This window comes from Stegostoma tigrinum, chromosome 2, assembly GCF_030684315.1.
Source record: "Stegostoma tigrinum isolate sSteTig4 chromosome 2, sSteTig4.hap1, whole genome shotgun sequence".
NCBI classification, from domain to species: Eukaryota; Metazoa; Chordata; class Chondrichthyes; order Orectolobiformes; family Stegostomatidae; genus Stegostoma; species Stegostoma tigrinum.
This window is the reverse complement of record NC_081355.1, coordinates 5007685-5033454: the sequence shown is the minus strand read 5'-3', so window position 1 is coordinate 5033454 and position 25770 is coordinate 5007685. Positions and strand designations below refer to the sequence as shown.

At 44.5% G+C, this 25770-nt stretch overlaps 1 protein-coding gene across 3 annotated transcripts in view; it reads left to right on the top strand.

Annotated features, from left to right (window-relative positions):
- The window catches only part of drosha (drosha ribonuclease III), a 218108-nt gene that overhangs the window by 161747 nt on the left and 30591 nt on the right, over positions 1-25770 (top strand). For all 3 annotated transcript variants that reach the window (XM_048551227.2, XM_048551209.2, XM_048551219.2), the window contains 5 exons: positions 9795-9900; positions 11418-11559; positions 12351-12433; positions 13644-13747; positions 25222-25314. In XM_048551227.2, the coding sequence (XP_048407184.1) occupies positions 9795-9900; positions 11418-11559; positions 12351-12433; positions 13644-13747; positions 25222-25314 (528 nt within the window). The remainder of the gene's footprint in view (positions 1-9794; positions 9901-11417; positions 11560-12350; positions 12434-13643; positions 13748-25221; positions 25315-25770) is intronic.

The following is a 25770-nucleotide window of genomic DNA, read 5'->3' as shown; positions in this document are numbered from 1 at the left end:
TTTATATCAGTGGCCTTTCATCAAAATGTGAAAAGGTTTGTTTTATAGCAAAAATGGGGATTGGGAGAAGAGATGAGGGTAATAGAAGATAAAAAGGAAGAGTGGAAAATAGGAGTGAATAAATGAGGAAAGGGACGATGATGCAAATCAAAAGGGAAAAGATAATACGACAAGTAAAGAAACAAGGGATGGGAACTGGTGGAGTGGAAATTATCTTCAACAACAACTTTGATCCAAGAAAAAGCAGCCAGTGTGGTTGTGACCTGAAATTGTTGACCTCTGTGTTGAGTCCTAGAGGATTAAAGCCCTAGATTGAAAGACCAAGTTACTATTCACTGAACTCCAAGTGAGCTTCATTAGACGGCTGTAGGAGACTGGAATCATATAGAAAGTGAGGGGAATGTTAGCAGTCCACTGGAGCTCAGAATAATGCTTTCAGACAGAGTAAGGCTCTTGCGCATTGCGGTTACCCAGCCTGCACTGAGGTTCTATAATGTGGGGCAACTAAGTTTCTGCCACTCGCAATGTATTGCAAAGCTGAGAGGTTTTTTTTCATTCATTCATGAGACATGGGCATTCATTGCCTGCCCCAGCTGCCCTGCAGAAGGTGGTGGTGAGCTGCCTTGTTGAACCACTGCAGTCCATGTGCGGTAGGTTGACCCCCACAATGCCATTAGGAAGGGAGTTCCACTATTTTCACCCAGTGACAGTGAAGGAATGGTGATGTATTTCCAAGTCAGATGGTGAACAGTTTTGGAGGGGAACTTGCAGGAGGTGGTGCTCCCATGTATCTGCTGCCCTTGTCCTTCTAGATGGAGGTGGTTATGGGTTTGGACGGTGCTGCCTGAGGTTCTTCAGTGAATTTCTCCAGTGCATCTTGTAGATAGTATACCCTGCTGCTACTGAGTGCTGGTGGTTAAGGGAGTGGATGTGGTGTCAAGCAAGCGGGCTACTTTGTCCTAGAATGTGTCAACCTTCTTGAGAGTTGTTGGGGCTGCACCCATCCAGGCAAGTGGGGAGTATTCACTCCTGACTTGTACCTTCTAGATGGTGAACAGGCTGTGAGGAATCAGCAGGTGAGTTACTCGCCGCAGTATTCCCAGCTTCTCGCCAGCTCTTGTACCCACTGTGTTTATGTGGTGAGTGCTATTGTGTTTCTGTCAATGGTAACCCCCAGGATGTTGATAGTGGGGGATTCAGTGATGGTAATGCCATTGAATGTCAAAGGACAGAGGTTAAATTGTTTCTTATTGAAGGTGGTCATTGCCAGGCCTTTGTGTGGTGTGAATATTACTTGTCCAATTTTGGATATTGTCCATATGTTGTTGCTTTTGAACAGGGACCCCTTCAGTATCTGAGGAGTCGCAAATGGTAGTGATCATTGTACAGTCATCAGCGAGCATCCCCACTTCTGACCTCGTGATTGCACACTGATCATTGAGTTATTAATAAATCACTGCTCCGCCTGAATGGAGTGATAAGAATCCCTGGGTTAATGGCCAGAGGAACCAACTTTGAAAATTTCGAGTGAAAACAGAAAGTACTCCAGAAACTCAGCAGGTCTGGCAACGTCTGTGGGGAGAAAGACAGTTAACTTCTCACGTCCAGTGAGCCTTTCTGTTTTGAAAAGGGGTCACTGGACTCAAAACATCAACTCTGTCTCGCTCTTCACAGTTGCTGCCAGATCTGTTGAGCTTCTCCAGTAATTTCTGATTTTGTTTCAGACAATTCTTTGTTTTGATTTGAAAATCTTCTTGTTTCCATTTGTGGATCGGATGGTGAGGGCCATCTTTTTGAGGAGAAAAGAAAACACGAGGGCAGATTGCTTGTCATTCTCTATTTCAGTAACTTTATTCATTATGTACAATGGAAGCCCGTTTTAAAAAAAGGTTCAGTATTCACCTACAATGCAAGAGTTTTGGGTCCCATAAGGGTAAGTCTTTATTTAAATTTTCATTTTTCGAATTGAAAATTTTGGTTTTCTTATTAATGCAGTTTCACCTTTTGGACCTAGAAACATAGAAAATAGAATCAGGAGCAGGCTATTCAGCCCCTTCAAGCCTAATTCACCATTTAATATGACCATGGCTGGTCATACAACTCAGTACCGTGTTTCTGCTTTTTCTCTACTCTCTTTGATCCCTTTAGTTTTAAGAGCTATATCTAACTCAGCCTTGAAACAGTCAATGTTTTGGCCTCAACTACTTTCTTTGGCAGAGGATTCCAAAGGTTCACCACTCTGGGTGAAGAAATTTCTCCTCCGCTCAGTTCTAAATGGCCCACCTCTATCCTTGGATTGTGAACTATGGTTCGAGACTCTCCTATCACGAGAACATCCAAATCCAATGTCAACAGCATAAAGGACTTTGACTGAGCGTTCACCCTTTATAAGACACTGGTTCGGCCTCAGCTGGAGAACTGAGACCGATTCTGGTTTGCACGTCTTAAGAAGGATGTCGCGGTTTTGGAGATGATGCAGGGTATATTTACTTGAATGGTATCCAGGGATGCGGGAATTTAATGACGTTGGAGAACCTGGGATTGTTATCAAAAGGTGAGAGTGGGATTTGGTGGAGGTGATCAGAATCGTGAGCAGTTGGGATGAAGTAAATAAAACCATTTCCTCGTCGGCAGGGTCAGTAACTACAGGGTGAATGTTGAAGGTGATTGGCAAAAGAAACTGTCAATGTGGAGGAATGCTTTTATTTACACTGATGTTTTGCACTTGTCTGCAAATTTCTAAGCCAGAGTGTTTATCCCTGGTCCTGACTCGAGTGCAGCTATGTTTGAATAATGCCTGAATTTTATCAATGTTTGTCATTCTTGTTTGTATACACACTCTCCAACCTTATAACCAAGTGATCCTATCAGCAAGCAAGAAGACCATGCGAGTTTGGGGAAATCACCCCCTTCAGCTGATTCTCAAAACATACGACATTGTCTGACCAACTCATAGGATCAGGATAAAAATGAAATACTGCACCTTGCCAGAAATCTGAAACAAAAAACAGAAAGCATAGGAGAAATTCAGCAAATCTGGCAACATTTGTGGAGAGGGAAACTGATGTAGTGTTTCAAATCTAGCATTACCAATCTTTAGGACTGAGGTGTTCTGAAGAACCGTCATCCTGGACTCAAAACATAAACCCTCTTGCTCTCTCCATAAATGTTGAGATTCTTTCGCAGATTCTATTTCGTTTTGCAGGATAAAGATGCTGATTTATTGTGTCAGCATTCTTCACAACTTAATTTACAACTGAGAAGCAAGAAAGCCTTGAACGCTCAACACTTTCTCAATTCTGGGGAAGTGAAGTTGCCATTGTCTCATTGTAGAGCTGCTCTCTCATTAGAGATATCTGACTGGTGGTGGTTTAACCAGAGGGTCACCATACTTCAGCCAAGGGGAAAGATTAAGGAGAGTCCTTTGTGGTAAACTCAACCGGTGTGGTAATTGAGCCCAGGCTTTTGGTGCAACTCCACATCTCAAACCAGCCATCCAGCCAACTGAGCTAACTTTAATGCCTGAATGAAACGCAGCCTTGGAAAACTAGGGTATACTTACTAAGCAGATAACACAATATGGAGCTGGAGGAGCACAGCAGGCCAGACAGCATCAGAGGAGCAGGAAAGCTGACCTTTCGGGTCGGGACCCTTCTTCAGAAAAAGAATACTTACCGTTTTCTAAAAGAAAATCCAAGGGCTAAAGATTTTAATCTATCTTCACCTCTTTACAACAGTTTAGTGAACAGACACCAAGTGAAATGTTTTCCCTTGGCGTATCGCCCCTTACGTCTCTGCATGTTGAGCCCTGGATTGAGACATTTGCAACTGCAACCATATCAATAAACCCTCAGTCCAGAAGCATTAAGTAATAACTGAATGCAGAAGTGATTGTATGCATATTTATTTGGTTAAAAAAATCAATTTAGTTTGTGTGTTGGATTATCAGAAAGTATATTTTCTGTATCTCAGTAATTCTGTTGAAATAAGTAATAAATCATTCCAAGCTCCTGCGTGTAACACAGATGATGAATCATGTTTATTTATTTTGCTGTCAGTGACAGTTAATAGTATCAAAATGAAATCCGAAAGTTCACAGATTTCTGTATATGGTTAGATAGTGTACAAAGCATGTAGCTGAAATTTTCAGTGGAAATTAGAATTGGACAGATTGATGCTTCAGAAATAAACTGAAAAGCCCAAATTTTTGCCTGAAAGATCTGAGCTAGAGCTTTGGTTCACATTGGATATTGGTAACTTTCTTCAGCTCGAGGTCAGACTGACAAGTTAGTGCTTCCTCATTGGAGAAAGATGTCTTTCCTTCTCACAGAGCGCTTCTGGCAGCAGACAATGTGAATGACAGTTTTTCTTGGTGGGTGAGGCAGTTGTGTGCATTGGAATAGAAATATAGAAAATAGGCCCACAACTAGACCATTCAGCCCTTCCAGCCTGCACCACCTGTCAATATGACCATGGCTGATCATGTAATTTCAGTATCCCACTGACACTTTCTCTCCATACCCCTTTATCCCTTCAGCCGCAAGGCCTACATCCAGCACCCTCTTAAATAAATCCAACAAAATGTTCTATAGTTGCAGTCAATTGGAAGTGATTGGGGCTAAGATGAAGTTAAAGTAACCATAGCATTACTGGATCATTAGGCTGCACTAATTAGAGAGAGAGAAAAAGTGTGGAGCTGGATGAACACAGCACGCCAAGCAGCATCTCAGGAGCACAAAAGCTGACGTTTCGGGCCTAGACCCTTCATCAGAGAGGGAGATGGGGAGAGAGTTCTGAAATAAATAGGGAGAGAGGGGGAGGTGGACCAAAGATGGATGGTGGAGAGGTAGGGAGGGGATAGGTCAGTCCAGGGAGGATGGGCAGGTCAAGGAGGTGGGATGAGGTTAGTAGGTAGGAAATTGAGGTGTGGCTTGAGGTGGGAGGAGGGGATAGGTGAGAGGACATGTCGTCTAAGGAATGGGAGGGGGAGTTAAAATGGTTCGCAACTGGGAGGTGCAGTTGCTTGTTGCGAACCGAGCGGAGGTGTTCTGCAAAGCGGTCCCCAAGCCTCCACTTGGTTTCCCCAATGTAGAGGAAGCCACACCGGGTACAGTGGATGCAGTATACCACATTGGCAGATGTGCAGCTGAACCTCTGCTTAATATGGAAAGTCATCTTGGGGCCTGGGATGGGTGTGAGGGAGGTGGTGTGGGGGCAAGTGTGGCATTTCCTGCAGTTGCAGGGGAAAGTGCTGGGTGTGGTGGGGTTGGAGGGCAGTGTGGAGCGGACAAGGGAGTCCGAGAGAGAGCCGCACCTTCCATTTCCTACCTACTAACCTCATCCCACCTTCTTGACCTGTCCGTCCTCCCCGGACTGACCTATCCCCTCCCTACCTCCCCACCTATACTCTCCTCTCAACCTATCTTCTCCTCTATCCATCTTCGGTCCGCCTCCCTCATTCTCCTTATTTATTTCAGAACCCTCTCCTCATCCCCCTTTTCTGATGAAGGATCTAGGCTCGACATGTCAGCTTTTGTGCTCCTAAGACGCTGCTTGGCCTGCTGTGTTCATCCAGCCCCACACGTTGTTATCTTGGATTCTCCAGCATCTGCAGCTCCCATTATCTCTGCTGGCCCTGGAGTGGGTGCAGAGGAGGTCCACGAGAATGGCCCGAGGAATGTTTGAGTACTCTGGGTCTATGCTCAATGGAGTTTAGAAGGATGAGGGGGGATCTAATTGAAATTTACAGAATACTGAAAGGCCTGGATAGAGTGGGTATTCGGAAGATGCTTCCACTAGCTGGAGAGACTAGGGCCTGAGGGCACAGCCTTAGTGTAAAGGGAAGACCCTTTGGAACGGAGATAAGGAAAAACTTCTTCAGCCAGAGAGTGGTGAATCTATGGAATTAATTGGCCTCCTCAGCCTTTTTTGGCAGACTATTGGGTATATTTAAGACGGGGAATAGATAGGTTCTTTATTGTCGAGGTGATCAAATGTTGCAGGTAGAATGGAGTTGAGAAACTTATCAGCCATGATTGAATGGTGGAGCAGACTCAATGGACTGAATGGCCTAATTTCTGCTCCTATGTCTTATCATCTAACCTGAGTGTCACCGTATCTGCAGGTGAAGAGAGGGGTCAAGAAGGAGAGTCCTTTTTGATAACCTCAGTCTGTGCTGGAATTGAACTTGTGCTATTGTGTCACTCTGTATCGCAAACCAGCTGCCCAGTCAACTGGGCTGACCGCTGCAGCAACATTAGAAAAGCCTTACAATTCCTGGTCAGATGTAATGGTCCCATCTCCCCCAAAAACTGCCTCAAAGCCCCAGGAATCTGCAGCTTAAAAACAAAACCTCAATGTATTAAATAATTTAAATGACGCTAAAACAGTGTTGGATTTGAGTTTATTTTAACGCTGAGGAATAAATTTGCAAATCTCTGAACCATATTGGTGATTTGCTTATCCATCCAGATTTATTCATTGTGGTGTTTTCTGGAAGTGTAGTGGAACCTCAAATTTTTATCAGACCAGCATTGGGAGGGGAGACTGAAACACATCTGCAAAATGAAAAGTCTACAACCCTGAACTGCCAATGTGCCCTTACCTCGTAATCTGGACTCTCAGTCCAGAACCCCAGGTTATTGTTTTGCGGAGATAGGTCAAATCCCACCATGGCAGATGATGAAATTTGAATTCATTAAAAATCTGGCATGGAAAAAAAGTGCTGGCTCAAGGTGACCATGTGAATGTTACCAATTTGTTGTAAAGACCCATGTGGTTGTCTAATGTCCTGTAGGAAAAGAAATCTGACCTTACCTGATCTGCCCTATGTGTTACTCCAGATCCGCAGCAATGTGGTTTACTCTTAACTGCCCTTGGGTAAATTAGGGATGCACAATGGATTCTGGCCTAGCCAGTGATGCCCGCACCCTGTGAATAAATTTAAGCGAGAAAACTTTCTTCAAATGACTTCTTCTGATCTCACTTGTCCTGACCTGTCGGGCTAGCTACACTCCATCTTGCCTCATTAAAAGATTGGGAGGTTAGATCTAAAAGGATATGATGTTATTGGATGATTTTTAGTCAAAATAAAAGTGATGCATTTAGTCATGATTGTAGAGGCTGTTAGACCTCTCGGGTGAAAAGTTTCTGCACCAGACTCTGTGTTTCTTTTCTGTTAGCTCAGACACACAAGCTGTATACTGCAGCAATTGGCTGAATGAACCAAAGGCCCTATTCCTTTGTTGTTCTTAAAAAGCAGAGCACAGACTAGTTCAACTAGCATGTGCTTGCAAAAGAAAACCAACTCTCAGTTGTAAAGTGTGATTCTGTGACTGAGGAACATTTGCTGAATAACCCTGAATGTAATAACATTGAGACCATCAATCATTTTAAGATAGTCAGTTGAGTTTGTAATATGGCGCATTTACGTTTGTCAGAAGGAACATTCATTCAGATATGGGATCCACTTTCTACAAAGTAGAGGAATATGTTCAAGCCTTGCACTTTGAATTTCTAGGAAGTTCGGAGGACCTTTAGTTTCCTATTCCTTTCTCCAGGTTGATGCTTTAGCCGACTTGCCAACCAATCTACTTTTTCCTTTAGTTTCAGACATGATCATTTAATGTTTTTGGTTTGCACTGATGTGCACAAGACTAAAAATGTAAGAAACACATTTTGCTTTTCAATGATAGTCAAGTACTCCATTATATCTTGGAGCACAGTTTTTTTTCTGAAACAGTCCTCACAGCGAAAGAGACAGTGGTGTTCAAAATTGTAAAGTACAACTGTTAGCCGTAGTTTATCTAAAGATATAGATAGACTTCATAGAAAGAAGTTGGGAAAAATAATATAGCTGGATTTGCCCAACAGGTTCTTAGTAATGGAAGTTAACCGGGTAGAAAATACAAAGAGATGGTAACCTGAGCAGTCTAATGGAACGAGGAATATTCGGCCCTCCGCATGTATACTGTCATATAGATCAGTGGGTGACGGCAATATTTCCACAATCCAGAGATTGTAGGATAGAATTTCCTCAATGAAGAGGCCACAAAGCTCCCTCCAGTGTGATAAAGGCAAAATATTGTGGGTGCTGGAAATCTGAAATGAACACGGAATGCTGGAGATATTCAGCAGGTTTGGCTGCATCTATGGAGAGAGAAGCAGAGTTTATACCACACAATTAGAGGTAACGGAATTGCAGGGATAGAATAGGAGTTTGGGATGAAGTGGATTGTTCTTCGAGAGGGCAGCCACAGACTTGATGGACCAGTTGTTATCCCTTGGTGCTGCATTCTCCTTAGGCAGGTTATAAGAATTTGACAGACTCTGATTATTCTGTCCTGTGCAGATAATGATGCACACAGTTATTATTCATTCTGCATTGTTTAGCATTTTGTTGATGCAGTCTCCTTGAGTGCTTTTGTCAAAATGCTACTTATTGAATCTTGCAAACACACCCACAGGCAAAGCTCATAGGCTCCAACGAGCCTCCCTATAGTCTTTGATGTCAGTCTAAAGCGTAACACATTTTAGATCTTTCCACATAATTTGTTCGCAGGGATTTGAGGCTAGGACTGCTGCGTAAACTCAAGGAAAACAGCCGGTCCTCCTGAGCAGAAACAGAACCCTTTGGAGGAGCTTGTTAATGTGATCCTCTTTGTGGTTTGGCGGGGAAGAAACCTGTCTTGTATGGGGGTGTTGATGGTCCCTTTAAGAATGAGGATCCAATTTCTCATTTTAAAATAAGTGTTGAATTCCAATAAGTAATCCGATAAATTGGAAGAGAACAGACATTAGAGAAGAAAGATTCATAAGTTAATTATTAAATTGAGTAGGATCCCAGGTGGTTTTCAGTGCAGTAGTTTAAGTTGAGAGTTTAGAACAAGCTAGAGTGAAGGAAATATCCCTTTTAGCAGAATTTGGTTAAAATTGAATGTTGGCAAAAGATGTCAAAACTCATCCTAATTCAATGACTCTGTCAATTGAGAGTTGAATTTCTGGAGTAACCAAGTCAAGGTGGAGGGACAGAGGGAGGGAGAAGGTTTTACATGCAAAACTCCACAGAATATTTGAATGAGGAGTGTTCTGATCTGATGATGGTATACCCATGTTGAAATGAGGCATTTGCAATCTGAGGAGATTTGAAGAGGCAACCTTGCTGCAGGTAAATTCAGCCTGTGTACAAATTACTGACTCGCCCTCGAACCAACTAGTTAATCTTTCAAGTTTTGATAAGTGTCTGGCTTAAGATTTATACCCCCAAAACTATTAACAGGCGTGGGATAGAAAATGGAGTTTGGACCTTTTGATTGCAGGATAAATAGTTCTGCTCATTATATTTCTATTACAATTAATTTAACTGATTATTTAAGAGTCATTTTTCTACTTCACCTTCTTTCATTTTGGTGCAGTAAAATTCTGTTTTAAATCATGAACCTTGAAGGTTCCTCCTTTTTAGTAAATACCTGGAATTTCAAATTTTTACAGAGAATAGAAACATTATCTATCACCTCTGCATTCACCTGCCCGATCCACTTTGCTGGGAACAATAGATTACGTGAAGCAAATTGGTGTTGAGGGCAGAGAGCTGTGGGTACAGAACGGTGCTTCATGGACATAGTCAAGCATACAGAGAACAGTCTTTGAGAAGTTCTTGTGCAATAAGCAGTTTTGGTCTTGGTTGTGAAGCCCTCAGCTCTTCTGTTATTGCACAATCCTGCAGAATGGGAGTACTTTTCAATTCAGTTAGCCTTGCGCTCATTGATTTCTAACAATGTTGATCACGTTTGCAGGGGTCACAATCAGAGGATGGAATTCCTTGGTGATTCTATAATGCAGTTGGTAGCCACTGAGTACTTATTCATCCACTTCCCTGACCATCATGAAGGCCATTTAACGGTGAGACGCAATTGTTTACTCATTAAATTAGCATCTGTTTAAGAGTTTCATTGGCCCTCAAAGAATTAACATTTTTATGTATGTGCTATTACAGATGATGTATTGAAATGATTTGTAAGGATTTTTCAGTAATTTTATCTTTGTATTTGCCTATGGGATATAACCATCACTGGCTAGACCAGCATATGTTACCCATCCCTCTTTCCTCTTGAGAAGGTGGTGATGAGCCCCCTTCTTGAGTATCTGTTGACTTTTCTGCAGCTACCTGCTACATCTGCAGCTCAAGAGAGTGGACCAGCCGGTCAGTGCAGTCCAAAGGCCTACCTCACCACTAACGTGGCCTACGTCACCGCTAACGTGGCCTACCTCACCACTAACGTGGCCTGGCTCTGTACGAATGTGGCCGACCTGTCCACGAATGTGGCCGACCTCTGTACTAATGTGGCCTACATTTTACATAGGGCGTGCCTTTCAAAGGATGGGAGCAGTGAGGGGAAAGCTGGAATGTCCTGGATGGTAGGAAGTAGAAATTGTGAAAGTCACCTGACCTTGACAACCATTTTAAACAGCCTTGCCAGTGTCCATTTTTAATTGAAAGGTTCTTCTGAAAAATTAGATCTGAACTCAATCCACGTATGAAGCTATGAATAGGGCATGCCTCCACGGGGCATGATATTCCCTAATGGGTGAACCAGACGGGTCTTTATGATGACCCATTAGTTTCACAGTTACGATTATTGAAACTAGGGTTACAGTCCACGTTTATCCTTTTAATTGCTGTGATTAGACTTGAATGTGTGGCCTTGGACCTCATTTTGGGTCTTGGATTACTTGTCTGATGACATTACCGCAGTTCCGCTGTGTCCCCAGTGTGAACTTCTATTTTACATAAATAAGGGCAGAGCAGTACAGGTGCTGGAGGCATACGTCAAGAGCAGGATATCTGGGAATACTCACCAGGTCTTGCAGGATCTGCGGAGGGACAGAGTGATAGACACCAGTTGGCTGAACTTATTCTGTCATTGCACAGCTTCTCCCTTTGTTGCATTCACAGTCCCTATGGAATAAAATGCCTACCCTTTCCTGGATCTTTACTCCTGTCTCCATTTAGATGCCTCCCAATCTGCTAAGAGCTTTGATCCCCTTGATGTTAATTTTTAAAACATATTTCTTAGTCATTGCAGCACAGATGGAGACCATTCATCCAAAATGGCTGTGCTGATGCTCTGTGGAACCACCCATTCAGTGCCATTGACCTCTCTGCCCCCAAAAGCCTGCAAGTGCCCAGTACAGCATGAAGATCCGGTGATGTTTAGAAAGGCCATTAGCACCTACAACACACATCCGGTAGCGATTCAAGGAGGAGGTTCAACAGCACCTCATGGCGAATTGAGAATTGTCGATAAACATTATCTTTGCCAACAATGCCCACATTCCATGAACCAATATAAGAAAAGAATTGAACAGAGTAGAAGGAACAGTTTGAAGGAAGAATGATTTGTGATTTTTTTTTGTAGCTACTGCGAAGTTCCCTGGTCAATAATCGTACTCAAGCCAAAGTGGCAGAAGAGCTGGGCATGCAGGACTTTGCCATCACAAATGATAAAACCAAAAGGCCTGTTGCTCTTCGCACCAAGACTCTTGCTGACCTTTTAGAATGTGAGTCCATGCTGCCTGTTCTGAAACACTTTGTCTAGCTTTGCAATCATACGACCAATCAGGAGTAGGTCACTCAGCTCTTTGAGCTCATCTGCAATTCATGACTGATTTGACTAAGCCTAATAATCTTTTCAACCACTTGCTTATCAAGAATCCATTTACTTCTGCCTTAAAAAATCTAAAGACCACATTTTTAAGAATAATTGTTTCAAAGACCTATGACCATCTATATTGACTGAGCAGAGGTGTTCAGCAAAATGGCCACCCATTGTGTGTTTCGTCTCCCCAGTGGAAAGGAGACCAAATTGTGAGCAGCAAATACAGTAGACTAGATTGAGTGAAGTGCAGATCAAGTACCACTTCACCTGCAAGGTGTGTCTGGAGCTTTGGATTGTGAGGAGGAAGGAAGTAACCAGCACATGTTACGCCTCCTGCGATTGCATGGGAAGTTGCCATGGGTGTGTGTTGGCATTGGGCGAGGAGTGGACCAAGATGTACTGAAGGGAACAGTCCATATACAGTGCTGACAAAGGAGGGAAGGGGAATATGTGTCTGCTGGTGGTATCCTGCTTGGCGTTTGTGTTGTAACTTTGAGAGTCAGAGGCATACAGCATGGAATCAGACCCTTCAGTCCAATCATCCATGCCAACCATAATCCCAAACTAAACTAAGAATGTATTTTTAGAATGCAATGTATTGGATAGTTGAGATCAAATTAATTATTTGAAAGTAGAGAATGACTGTTAAAAATGTATCATTGCTCAAGTATAATTTTAATGCGTATTGTTTAGCATTTATAGCTGCACTTTACATTGACCAAGATTTGGACTACGTACGCACTTTCATGAATGTATGTTTCTTCCCGCGATTAAAGGTTAGTGCATACAACCTCACTCCACTGTAAAATTATTCATCAAGGATCTGTACTTGGGACACCATCGCTGATCCGGGTCCACATTGAACTAAATATTGTGCTCATAGATTAAGCTCAAGTTTTTGCAAGATTGGTTGCATATTGCCCAAATAAAATGTTCAATGAGCCAGTGTAGCTGGTTAATGATTTTTCATAGATCCATAGAATCCCTACAGTGTGGAAACAGGCCCGTCGGCCCAATAAGTCCACACCGACCCGTACAGCGTCCCACCCAGACTCATCCTCTTATAACCCACCTAAGCTACACACCCCTGAACACGAGGGGCAATTTAGCCTGGCCAATCCCCCTAACCTGCACATCTTTGGGCTTGGGAGGAAACAGGAGCACCCGGAAGAAACCCACACAGACTTGGGGAGAATGTGCAAACTCCACACAGACAGTCGCCCGGTGAATGTGACTTTTTTCAAATATACGCATTGTTTTAAAGAATGGCAACCTTGTGCAATTTGATCACAAAAACTCTATCACACAAAAATAAGCTTGTACAAACTGTGTTGATTCCACTTCCTGTGATTTTAGGGAACTTGGTTTTAAAATGCGATAGTGATCCACTCGGCAAATTACATTGGTGTGATCAATTTCTGAATAATCTAAAGGTTTTAAATTCTTTGAACACATACCTTTTAGTGCTCTTGCACCTTGTAAAATTTAATTTGAAGAGCCTCCTCAAAGAGCCATGAGTTAGTGCAATAGCAGAATTTCCAGTGATGCTCAGTTTGACCTGAGATTTTGAATGAAAGCCTGGCTTTTGACACAATGACCCATATCTTCCAGTTCACCCCATGACTACGCTTCAGAAATACTTCACAGATCTTAAAACCTTTTGGCTGCCGTGAAATTATGGAAGGCGGTATATAAAGTGCAAGTTCTTTTTAAAAATTTTCCATGTATCATTGTGCTTTTTATATTTGTGTAGCATTCTGTGTGCCAGTGTTCACAGACAGGGGATGTGTGAGATTTTATAAAGTCAGTGTCAGGCTGAGCTGTACTTCACTGCACTAGCATCGTTGAAATGTAAAAGCACAAGTTTCAACGCTCAAAGTTTAAGGCTTAACTGAAGTAATTATGTGTGCAGAGTCCATAGTTTAGTCAAATAACATGCCCAGGCTTTAATTTTTAATGACTTTTTCCTCTTTCATATTGGTGCAGGAGTTTATCCTGAACCAGGATTGGAATGACCCGAAATCTCAGCTGCAGCAGTGCTGCCTGACTCTTCGGACAGAAGGCAAAGAGCCAGACATCCCTTTGTACAAGTGAGTTCCTGTGTGATATGAGTGAATTTTATTTTCTTCTGTTGCATGATATTTGTGGATTCGAAGCTAAGGAATTATATCTTCTACACAAGTTACAGCTCGTCGACAGTGTTTCCTTTCTGTCCGATCTAATATAATGTCAAGGGTTTAAAATGAAGTAATATCTACATTGGTATTAAATTACTTATAACTGGAAGCCTTTTGTGCAGCCATTTTACTGTGATATGATATGATATTAGAATAAATAGCCTTCAAGGGTCACGTGTTTTTTTTCTCATTGTCAATACTGCTGCAAGAAAGATAGGATTACAAAGTATGGTGCGGACTGGAGAAAGCACAAAAAAAATTCTTTGTCAGTATTTAAGAGTATCATACAGCACGGAAACAGACCCTTCAGTCCAACAAGCCCATGCCAAACATAATCCCAAACTAAACTAGTCCCAGAGATAGTAGGAACTGCCAATGCTGGAGAATCTGAGATAACACGGTGTGAATCTGGATGAACACAGCAGGCCAAACAGCATCAGAGGAGCAGGAAAGTTGACGTTTCGGGTCGAGACCTTTCTTCAGGAGAAAATTTTTCTGAAGAAGGGTCTCGACCCGAAATGTCAACTTTCCTGTTCCTCTGATGCTCCTTGGCCTGCTGTGTTCATCCAGCTCTACACTGTGCTAAACTAGTACCACCTGCCTGCTCCTGGCCCATACCCCTCCAAACCTTTCCTGTTCATGTGTCCATCCAAATGTCTTAAGCATTGTGATTGCACCTGCATCCACCGCTTCCTAAGCCTGATAATGTCTTTCCTATAACTGGGTGACCAGAACTGGACACTGTATCCCAGGAGAAGCCCCACCAATGTCCTGTACAACCTCAAAATAACATCCCAACTCCTATACTCAAAGGGAGTTATTAGAATATCAATTTACTATATATGAATCAACAGGGAGGAATGAAGCAATGGGTGTATTTTTTTCCCTCATTAAGGTCTTGTTGGAGTCATTAATGGGGAATCAACGTGCTGCACAGTGGGAAAGGCACATCAAGAGTGAGCATTTTTCTTGAAACCTAGTTGGCTATGAACAAGTTAACAAAAGAAATGAAAACTAAAGGCTGTGAGTGCTGGAAATCTGAAACAAACACAGAAGGCTGAATAAAGTCAGCAGATCTGTGGCGCAAGGAACAAAAATGATTTTTAAATCTTTACAGTACAACATGAGAGAATTTAACACGCTGCCAGATTTTAGTTTGAAGGGCAAGTGGTTGGCCAAACCATGTGGAATTTTGAAGAAGGAAAAGAGCACAAAACTGTGAATGCTGGAAGTCTGAAACAAAAACAGAAACTGTTGGAGAAATTCCAGGTCTTGCAGCGTCTGTAGAGAGAAGGCAGAGTTAACGTTAGGTGATGATGCTGCCAGACCTCCCGGGTTTGTCCAGCAATTTCTGCTTTTGTTTGGAATTTTGAAGTATCTGGTTAGGGCCAACCTTCCACTTTCTTCCTTCCATGAAATTTAGACCAGCACAAAAAAAGGTCTTGCTAACCTTATCCTAACTCCTTTTGACCTGTTAGCCCCTGTTGGTTCAGCCAGTTCAGCTCCCTCTATCAGTTTTAAAATAAAATTCACCCAGGACTTTGTTCCTCTCTCAACCATCCCGGGCCACCATCTTTCTGAGAATTGCAAGCTCTTCCAAACTGGCCTTTTGCACATTCCTGATTTTAATTGCTCCATCATCAGCAGCCATGTGCTCAGTTCTGAGGTTTTAACAAAGACCTAAAGAACTGTGGGTGCTGTAAATCAGATAACAATGTCACTAAACCCGCCAACTACCTCAACTATCAGAACCATACATCACTGCACCCTGCTTCCTGTAAAGACTCCGATCCATTCTCCCAATTTCTCTGTCTTCATTGCGTACGTTCCGATGAGGCCAGCTTTGACAGGGGAGCCTCTAAAGTGTATACCTTCTATGTGAACCGAGAATTCCCCAGCACCGTTGTTGACAGGACCCGCAACCAGGTCTGACCCATCTCTTGCACTTCTGCCTCACCACCATCTTCCCTCCCACGATGGTGATAGGGTTCCCCATGTCCTTAGCTATCATCCTGCCAGCATCCACATCCTGAAGATCACCAGCTGCCGTTTTTCCCGCCGTCTCCAGTGAGATGCCACCATTAGACAGCTGTTCCCCTCCCCTCACTTGTCTGCCTTCCGCAGGGACCATTCCCTCCAGGACACCCTGGTCCTCTCATCCTTGACTCCCAACAAAACCCCACAGCACCTTACCCTGCAACCTCCGAAGATGTAACACCTGTCCATTCACCTCCTCCTTCCTCGGTCTCCAAGGGCCCAAACGTATCTTTCAGGTCAAACCGCACTTTACCTGCACTTCACACAATCTAATCTACTGCATTTGCTGCTCACAACGTGTTCTCCCTATTATGTGGGGAAATGCAGCATAGTCTGGGTGACCACTTCACAGAGCACCTATGTTTTGACCGTAAAAAAGCCCCTGAGCTTCTAGTTGCCTGCCACTTCAATGCACCACCTTGTTCCTTGGCAAAGTCTCTGCCTCAGGCTTGCCACAGAGTTCCAGTGAAGCTCAGTGCAAGCTGCAAGAACAGTACTTCATTTTCCACTTCGAGACCCTACACGCCTCGAGACTCAATATGGACTTAAAAAAAATTAGGGCCTGACCACTGCCATATCCTAGCCCCTGACCCCACACACCCAGCCTTGTTACCACACAATCTGCTGTTACACTCTACCTATTGCTAGCCACTAACAGTCCCCATTAACAGCTATTCACTCTCCCAGCCTGATCATTATCCACTCCTTTGCCTGTGAAACCATCTTCTCTCTCTTGGGCCTTAACCCCACCTACCGTTTACTCCTTATCGTCTCTCTCTCTCTCTCTCTCCCCCCCCTCTCTCTTTCTCTCTCTCCCCCTCTCTCTTTCTCGCGCTCCCCCCTCTCTTTCTCACGCTCCCCCCCTCTCTTTCTCACGCTCCCCCCCTCTCTTTCTCACGCTCCCCCCCTCTCTTTCTCACGCTCCCCCCCTCTCTTTCTCGCGCTCCCCCCCTCTCTCTCGCGCCTCCCCCCCCTCTCTCTCTCACTCCCCCCCTCTCTCTCTCACTCCCCCCCTCTCTCTCTCGCTCCCCCCCTCTCTCTCTCTCGCTCCCCCCCCTCTCTTTCGCTCCCCCCCCTCTCTTTCGCTCCCCCCCCTCTCTTTCGCTCCCCCCCTCTCTTTCGCTCCCCCCCTTTGCTCCCCCCCCTTTCGCTCCCCCCCCTCTCTCTCGCGCTCCCCCCTCTCTCTCGCGCTCCCCCCTCTCTCTCGCGCTCCCCCCTCTCTCTCGCGCTCCCCCCTCTTGATCCCCCCCTCTCTCTCGATCTCCCCCTCTCTCTCGATCTCCCCCTCTCTCTCTCCCCCCCCTCTCTCTCTCCCCCCCCTTTCTCTCTCCCCCCCCTTTCTCTCTCCCCCCCCTTTCTCTCTCGCTCCCCCCCTCTCTCTCTCGCTCCCCCCTCTCTCTCTCTCGCTCCCCCCTCTCTCTCTCTCGCTCCCCCCTCTCTCTCTCTCGCTCCCCCCTTCTCCCTCTCGCTCCCCCCCTCTCTCTCTCGCTCCCCCCTCTCTCTCTCGCTCCCCCCTCTCTCTCTCGCTCCCCCCTCTCTCTCGCGCTCCCCCCTCTCTCTCGCGCTCCCCCCCTCTTGCACTCCCCCCTCTCTCGATTCCCCCCCACCCCTCTCTCTCCCCCGCCTCTCTCTTCCCCCCCCTGCCGAAACCTTTCCTCTGGATATAAACAAACATTTCCTAACTACCATCAGTTCTGAGGAAGGGTCACCGGTCCCAAAATGTTAACTCTGATTTTCTCTCCACTGATTTTGCCAGACCTGCTGAGCTTTTCCAGCAACTTCTGAGGTTTTAATCTCTGGAATTTCCTGTATAAACTTTATCTTAAGAGCTTTTAACCTCCTTAAAATCTTAGAGTGTAGAACAGTACAGAAAAGAAACAGGGTCCATCAGCCCACAGCTTGTGGTGCAACGGTAGCATGCCTGACTCCAGATCAGAAGGTTGGGTGTTCAAATCTCTCCAGGTTCATGGTGTTTGGCAGCAGTAAAAAGCTCCTGATTTATATCGGGTCAGAGCTTATTGCCTGGGGATGTTGCTTGATCATGTTGTTCCTATTTCAGCAACTTTCAAGTATGTGTGATGCTTTGCTATCAGTTTAAGGACGGCACACTGGCTCAGTGGTTAACACTACTGCCTTGAAGCAGCAGGGACCCGGGCTTGATTCCACTCTTAGGCGGCTGTGTGGGGTTTCCACATTCTCCCCACGTCTGCGTGGGTTTCCACCGGGTGCTCCGGTTTCCTCACACAGTCCAAAGATGTGCAGGTTAGGTGGTTGGCCATGACTTGAGGGTTGAGAATGTTACCAAACGAGCTACACTGAGGAGCTGAAGGAGCACAGCCGGTCAAGCAGCATCAGAGGCGCAGCAGAGTCTACATTTGAGGTTTACACCCTTCATCAGTACTAGCCCAGCCCTGATTGACTGTGGCTCCAGTTCTTGCTATCTCCTTACCAAATGAGCTAAACTGACATTTGAAGCATTTTATGCTGAATTTGTATGATCCTCACAAAAGCAAAGGAACATGTCCCCAAAGTGTACTTGTGTAATGGCCAGAGAAACTTAAAAATACCATATGCATTCTTTTGTCATCTTTAATGATGACAAAACCACTTCTCACGAGCGTCACGTTTCAAACCGTCTCTTTTGTGCTTCTGTTAAGTTATAAACATATTGAAGAATGAGCACTTTCTTCATTGATAGGAAAAAACCCATCCCTTTAACCTTCACTATTCACTTGTTTCTCATGTTCATGTGTTCATCCATCAGTCTTAATATCCAGCTGAATATTTTGGGCTCTGAAATAATACTAGCGAGTTTTGAGAAGATTTGTAGCTCAGGTTGAGGTTCTGGATATGAGTTTGCTCGCTGAGCTAGAAGGTTAGTTTTCAGACGTTTCGTCACCATTCTAGGTAACATCATCAGTGAGCCTCCGAAATAATACATATTTTGATATTTCCTGTCCGTTGTTCTGTAGCCTGATGACGATGGGACGGGACTTCTTCAATGCTTAAATTGTGCTTTAATTAAATTGAGGATGGCGTTTATTTTGGCATTCCACTTAATTTTTCGAATGCCTTGATACATTAGTGACCTGCCTGTTGTGATGATTATCAAGTGCAACGGGAGGTCAGACAGCAGGTAGATCTTTCAGATTCCGTTATGACCTTGTATATTGTCCACTTATTCTGGCAGTTAGTTATATTTGTTCAGAATGATGTGATGTAAGTTGTGAGATTTGTATGTTTTACATAGATTTAACAATCTAATTTATGTCATAATTTTGATTTTGAACTAGTGATATGTGGGTTTAGTCTGTGTATGGGGGATGGTAAATAATTAGCAAGTCAGCCTTTCTGTACAAAACTCTGGTGCGGCCGCACTTGGAGTATTGTGTACAGTTCTGGTCACCGCATTATAGGAAGGATGTGGAAGCTTTGGAAAGGGTGCAGAGGAGATTTACCAGGATGTTGCCTGGTATGGAGGGAAGGTCTTATGAGGAAAGGCTGAGGGACTTGAGGCTGTTTTCATCAGAGAGAAGAAGGTTAAGAGTTGACTTAATTGAGACATACAAAGATGATCAGAGGATTAGATAGGGTGGACAGTGAGAGCAGTTTTTCTCAGATGGTGATGGCTAGCATGAGGGGACATAGCTTTAAATTGAGGGGTGAAAGATATAGGACAGATGTCAGAGGTAGGTTCTTCACTCAGAGAGTACTAAGCGTGTGGAATGCCCTGCCTGGAACAGAAGTAGACTGGCCAAGATTAAGGGCATTTAAATGGTAATTGGATAAACATATGGATAATAATGGAATAGTGTAGGTTAGATAGGCTTCAAGATAACAAAGTGTGGAGCTGGATGAACACAGCAGGCCAAGCAGCATCTTAGAAGCACAAAGGTGACATTTCGGGCCTAGACCCTTCATCAGAAAGGCTTCAGTTTGGTTTCACAGGTCGGCGCGACATCGAGCGCTGAATGGCCTGTACTGCGCTGTAGTGTTCTATGTTCTATGAAGGCATGATATTTAAACTAATATGTGTGTGAGAACAGCCCCTGGACGTAAAGGGAATTTGTTTGCATTCGGAGCTTTTATAATCGGAGAGTAAACATTGAGAGTCATTAACTTGATTTTAGAACTTTAGAATTAGAATTCAGTATCCCTACAGTGTGGAAGCAGGCTATTTAGCTCATCAAGGCCACACCAGCTCTCTGAAGACCATCCACCCAGATTCCACCCCATTCCTGTAGCCTTGCATTTCCCATGGCAACCGACCTAGAATGCATATCTCTATGCAGTCTCTAAAGACCCCCACATCTTTGGATTATGGGAGGGAACTGGAAGAAACCCAACGCAGACACTGAGAATGTGCAAACTCCACACAGTCAATCACCAGAGGCTGGAATTGAACCTGGGTCCCAGCCACTGTGAGGCAGCAGAGCCAACCACTGAGCCACCGTGTTGCCCATGCTAATATTTCACATGGCCATTCAATTGAACAAGTATAAGATAATAAAATGTGAGGCTGGATGAACACAGCAGGCCAAGCAGCATCTCAGGAGCACAAAAGCTGACGTTTTGGGCCTAGACACTTCTTCAGAGAGGAGGATGGGGTGAGGCTTCTGGAATAGATAGGGAGAGAGGGGGTGGCAGACCGAAGATGGAGAGAAAAGAAGTTAGGTGGAGAGGAGAGTATAGGTGGGAAGTTAGGGAGGGGATCGGTCAGTCCAGGGAAGACGGACAGGTCAAGGAGGTGGGATGAGGTTAGTAGGTAGGAGATGGAGGTGCGGCTTGGGGTGGGAGGAAGGGTTGGGTGAGAGGAAGAACAGGTTAGGGAGGCAGAGACAGGTTGGACTGGTTTTAGGATGCAGTGGGTGGAGGGGGCGAACTGGGCTGGTTGTGTGGAGCAGTGGGGGGAGGGGAGATTTTGAAGCTGGTGAAGCCCACATTGATACCATTAGGCTGCAGAGTTCCCAAGCGGAATATGAGTTGCTGTTTCTGCAACCTTTGGGTGACATTATTGTGGCACTGCAGGAGGCCCATGATGGACTTGTCATCTAAAGAATGGGAGTGGAAATGGTTTGTGACTGGGAGGTGCAGTTGTTTATTGCGAACCGAGCGGAGGTGTTCTGTCAAGCGGTCCCCAAGCCTCCGCTTGGTTTCCAAGATGTCAGGTGAACCTCTGCTTAATATGGAAAGTCATCTTGGGGCCTGGGATAGGAGTGAGGGAGGAGGTGTGGGGGCAAGTGTAGCATTTCCGGCAGTTGCAGGGGAAGGTGCCGGGTGTGGTGGGGTTGGAGGGCAGTGTGGAGCGAACAAGGGAGTCACGGAGAGAGTGGTCTCTCCGGAAAGCAGACAAGGGTGGGGATGGAAAAATGTCTTGGGTGGTGGGGTTGGATTGTAGATGGCGAAAGTATCGGAGGATGATGCGTTGTATCCGGAGGTTGGTGGAGTGGTGTGTGAGAACGAGGGGGATCCTCCTTTGGGCGGTTGTGGCGGGGGCGGGGTGTGAGGGATGTGTTGCGGGAAATGCGGGAGACACGGTCAAGGGCGTTTTCGACCATTGTGGGGGGAAAGTTGCGGTCCTTAAAGAACTTGGACATCTGGGATGTGCGGAGGTGGAATGCCTCATCGTGGGAGCAGATGCAGCGGAGGCGAAGGAATTGAGAATAGGGGATGGAATTTTTGCAGGGAGGTGGGTGGGAGGAGGTGTATTCTAGGAAGCTGTGGGAGTCGGTGGGCTTGAAATGGACATCAGTTACAAGCTGGTTGCCTGAGATGGAGACTGAGAGGTCCAGGAAGGTGAGGGATGTGCTGGAGATGGCCCAGGTGAACTGAAAGTTGGGGTGGAAGGTGTTGGTGAAGTGGATGAACTGTTCGAGCTCCTCTGGGGAGCAAGAGGCGGTGCCGATACAGTCATCAATGTACCGGAGGAAGAGGTGGGGTTTGGGGCCTGTGTAGATGCGGATGAGGGACTGTTCCACGTAACCTACAAAGAGGCAGGCATAGCTGGGGCCCATGCGGGTGCCCATGGCCACTCCCTTAGTCTGTAGGAAGTGGGAGGAATTGAAAGAGAAGTTGTTGAGGGTGAGGACGAGTTCGGCTAGGCGGATGAGGGTGTCGGTGGAAGGGGACTGGTCGGGTCTGCGGGACAGGAAGAAGGCCTTGAGGCCATCTGCATGCGGAATACAAGTGTATAGGGACTGGACGTCCATGGACATCCACTGTACCCGGTGTGGCTCCCTCTACATTGGGGAAACCAAGCGGAGGCTTGGGGACCACTTTGCAGAACACCTTAGCTCGGTTCGCAACAAACAACTGCACCCCCCAGTCGCGAACCATTTTATCTCCCCCTCCCAGTCCTCAGACGACATGTCCATCATGGGCCTCCTGCAGTGCCACAATGATGCCACCCGAAGGTTGCAGGAACTGCAATTCATATTCCGCTTGGGAACCCTGCAGCCCAATGGTAACAATGTGGACTTCACCAGCTTCAAAATCTCCCCTTCCCCCACCGCATCCCAAAACCAGCCCAGTTCGTCCCCTCCCCCCCCTGCACCACACAACCAGCCCAGTTCTACCCCTCCACCCACTACGTCCCAAATTCAGTCCAACCTGTCTCTGCCTCCCTAACCTGTTCTTCCTCTCACCCATCCCTTCCTCCCACCCCAAGCCGCACCTCCATCTCCTACCTACTAACGTCATCCCACCTCCTTGACCTGTCTGTCTTCCCTGGACTGACCGATCCCCTCCCTACCTTCCCACCTATACTCTCCTCTCCACCTAACTTCTTTTCTCTCCATCTTCGGTCTGCCACCCCCTCTCTCCCTATTTATTCCAGAACCCTCACCCCATCTCCGTCTCTGATGAAGGGTCTAGGCCCGAAACGTCAGCTTTTGTGCTCCTGAGATGCTGCTGAGCCTGCTGTGTTCATCCAGCCTCACATTTTATTATCTTGGATTCTGCAGCATCTGCAGTTCCCATTATCTCTGATACAATTGAACAAGTTTGTTTGCATCGAGGTAAAATGGTTTAGAAAGCATCAGGAATTGATTTTTTTTGTTTTTACTTGGAGTTAAGAACCATAGATGGAAAGCTTTTGGTTTTGTTTCATGGAAGACCCAGTAAATTTCTCGACATGAAAACCAACCCTTTTTATTTTCTGTATTATTAATTATAGGTGGAAATGGGGAAAGAACTGATTGAAAACCAAGGATTGTGGAAGGAACAGCTTCACATTTGTTTTAAAAACAAGTTTCTGAAATTCATTGAATATTATGCTTGCACTGCTGCTTTGTTGAAGCAGTGGGGGAGGCTGTTGTAGATGAACTGGGATCAGTGGCTGTATACAAAGTGAGATTCACCTAGTAATAGGTTGCTAATTGTTCTGTGGAGTTGAGATCAGTTGTGGATGTTAAAGGCTGTCAGCCCTACAGCAGCTATCTGAATTATTGGCTCATGGGGGTAGTTGAACATCTTGCAGGTATGATTGATACTGACAGAAGCCTTTGGACTGCTTTAAAAAAAAATCTCAGATGGTGTGTCTCTTTCTGTCCAGTTAGGAGTTATCAAGCTGTTGTTTTTAACCAGTAAGTCAGTGTCTTTATAATGTGTGAACCGATTTCTGTGTGCCATGTTTGGAAAGAACTGAAAGGTTTGGGAAACAAAAGGAACGCCTTCATCGAATATGAAGGAGTGACACCACTGAGCTACTTTCCCAGGTTTTATTCCCCACCTCCAACTATAACACCAATTTTTGTTTGGTCTGGCTATGTGTGCGTAGAAGGAGTTTTAAAGAGGTTCGAGTTTTAATGCATAAAGCTATGTGGTGACTGTTTATAGCTATTTACCTGTAGTTAGAATATATTTATTAGTAATAAATCATGGCTGTTGAGTACACAAACCTGGTCTGTGATTTCTGTTAATCTGGATCTATCTCATAAATAAAATGAGGACTTTGCGTGATTTTATAGAATTTTTAAGTCTGTGATGACCTTGGGAATGGCAGTCTATAATTTCCAGTGGGCTACTCCAATGAAATGTGAAACTGGGAAAAGAATTATTGCAGAACAGTGAGGACATAGGCTAAAAGAAAACAAATTACTGGAGAGAATCAGCAGGTCTAACAGTACTTATGGAGAGAGACTCAGAGTTAACATTTCCAATCCTAAATGACTCCTATTTAGAACCACCTCAGTGGAAGGATTTTAGTTTGAAAATTCTGAATCCGAAGTGTTTAGACTGAAAACTGGGCTACTTGAAGTTAAGAAAGTTTGAGCTCAGTTGTATGTCTGTCAAGGAAAATGCTATCAAGACTCTCAAGGATATGAAAGAAAAGGGAATTTTCTCCCTGGTATTTGAGTACTGTAAAGAACTATGTTGGGAATAAATGGGACTTTGTTTTACCACGTGTTTCAAAATATTGCAGATTGTGTTATTTGTAAATAGCTTAGTTATATTTTTCATTTCATGTTTTTGTGATGAACTTCTGTTTTGCTGGTAAAATCAAGTCTGCATGCGAATGTTTCACTGAAAGACCACCTTGTTACATGAAGAAAAAGTTATATCAAACCAAATTTCAGACTGGGGTCTGACTTGTATCGTAATAACATCAGCTGACAATATGACAGTAGGTGAAATTGTTATTTCAAATAAGAATATACTTGTACCGCCACAAACAAACCAAAAATCAAACAAGACCGGATGAATGTCATTTTCCAAAATCTGTATTTTCTATTTATGGGATGTGGGTGTAATTGCTAAGTCAAGCATTAATTGCATATGGCTGAGTGGTTTGCAAGACTATTTCAGAGGATAGTTAACAGGCAACCAAATTTCTGAGAATCTGGAGTTACGTTTGGGAAAGACCAATTAAGAACAGAAGATCATTCTCCCTGAAGGACAGTGTTGAACCAGATGAGTTTTTTTTAACAACATATCGCAGTATGATAATTTGGTTGTTTCATGGCCTTTATTGAGATGATTGTTTTTATTCCAGATTTAGTTAGTTAGTTGAATTTAAGTTCCCCAGCTGTACTCATGCCTCCAGATTCTGAAGAACATGCCTTTGGTTGTTAGGCTGGTTACATATCCACTCTGCTGCAGTAGTTGTTAACATCTGTTGCAGTTAGATTTGTGGCACTGGAGGGTTTAATTATGTGAGAATTTTTTCGCTCTTCTGAGTGTTTGTAACAAATGAAAACTCAGATCCGTTAATGCTGTAGAAATGAAAACTCTTATAGCTGGTTTTGAACAGTTGCAATGATAAGCTCAAGAAGTGATTTTACATGACCACAAATAGCTGACAATATTTGAGACTGCAGTGTGTTGAAACTCTTTTTGTTTTCTTGTGTAAGGATTCTTCAGACAGTGGGACCATCCCATGCCAGAACGTACACTGTGGCTGTATATTTCAAAGGAGAGAGGATTGGTTGCGGCACAGGTCCAAGGTACAGTGGTCTTTCAGATTACGGTGGCATTTGTGTAATAATTCTTGATGAGCTATCCTGGCAAGTAAGAAAGTGAGCACCCCCATGCAATATTTCAAGAACACAAGGATAGCACTGGAGGCAGCCTTCACTCAGCCTTTCATGTACGAAATGAAACGTTATGGACATGTATCCAACTCACTTGCACCCTGGTGTCTGTCACTCCTTGAGTGAAACCCTGCTGTTTGCCTATGACCTGCACATAATTGAACACACGTGATGTACAATTAACACCAATTTAATAAACTGCAAAATTGAATCGTGACTAAAAATGGGTCTGTACACATGCCAATGTCTAAAATAAGTGCACGAATAGGCCATTCAGCCCCTCAAGTTTGCACCAACATTTAATAAAATCCTGGCTGATCTGATGGTGGCCTCAAATTCTCATTTTCACCTACTCCCAACACCCTTTGA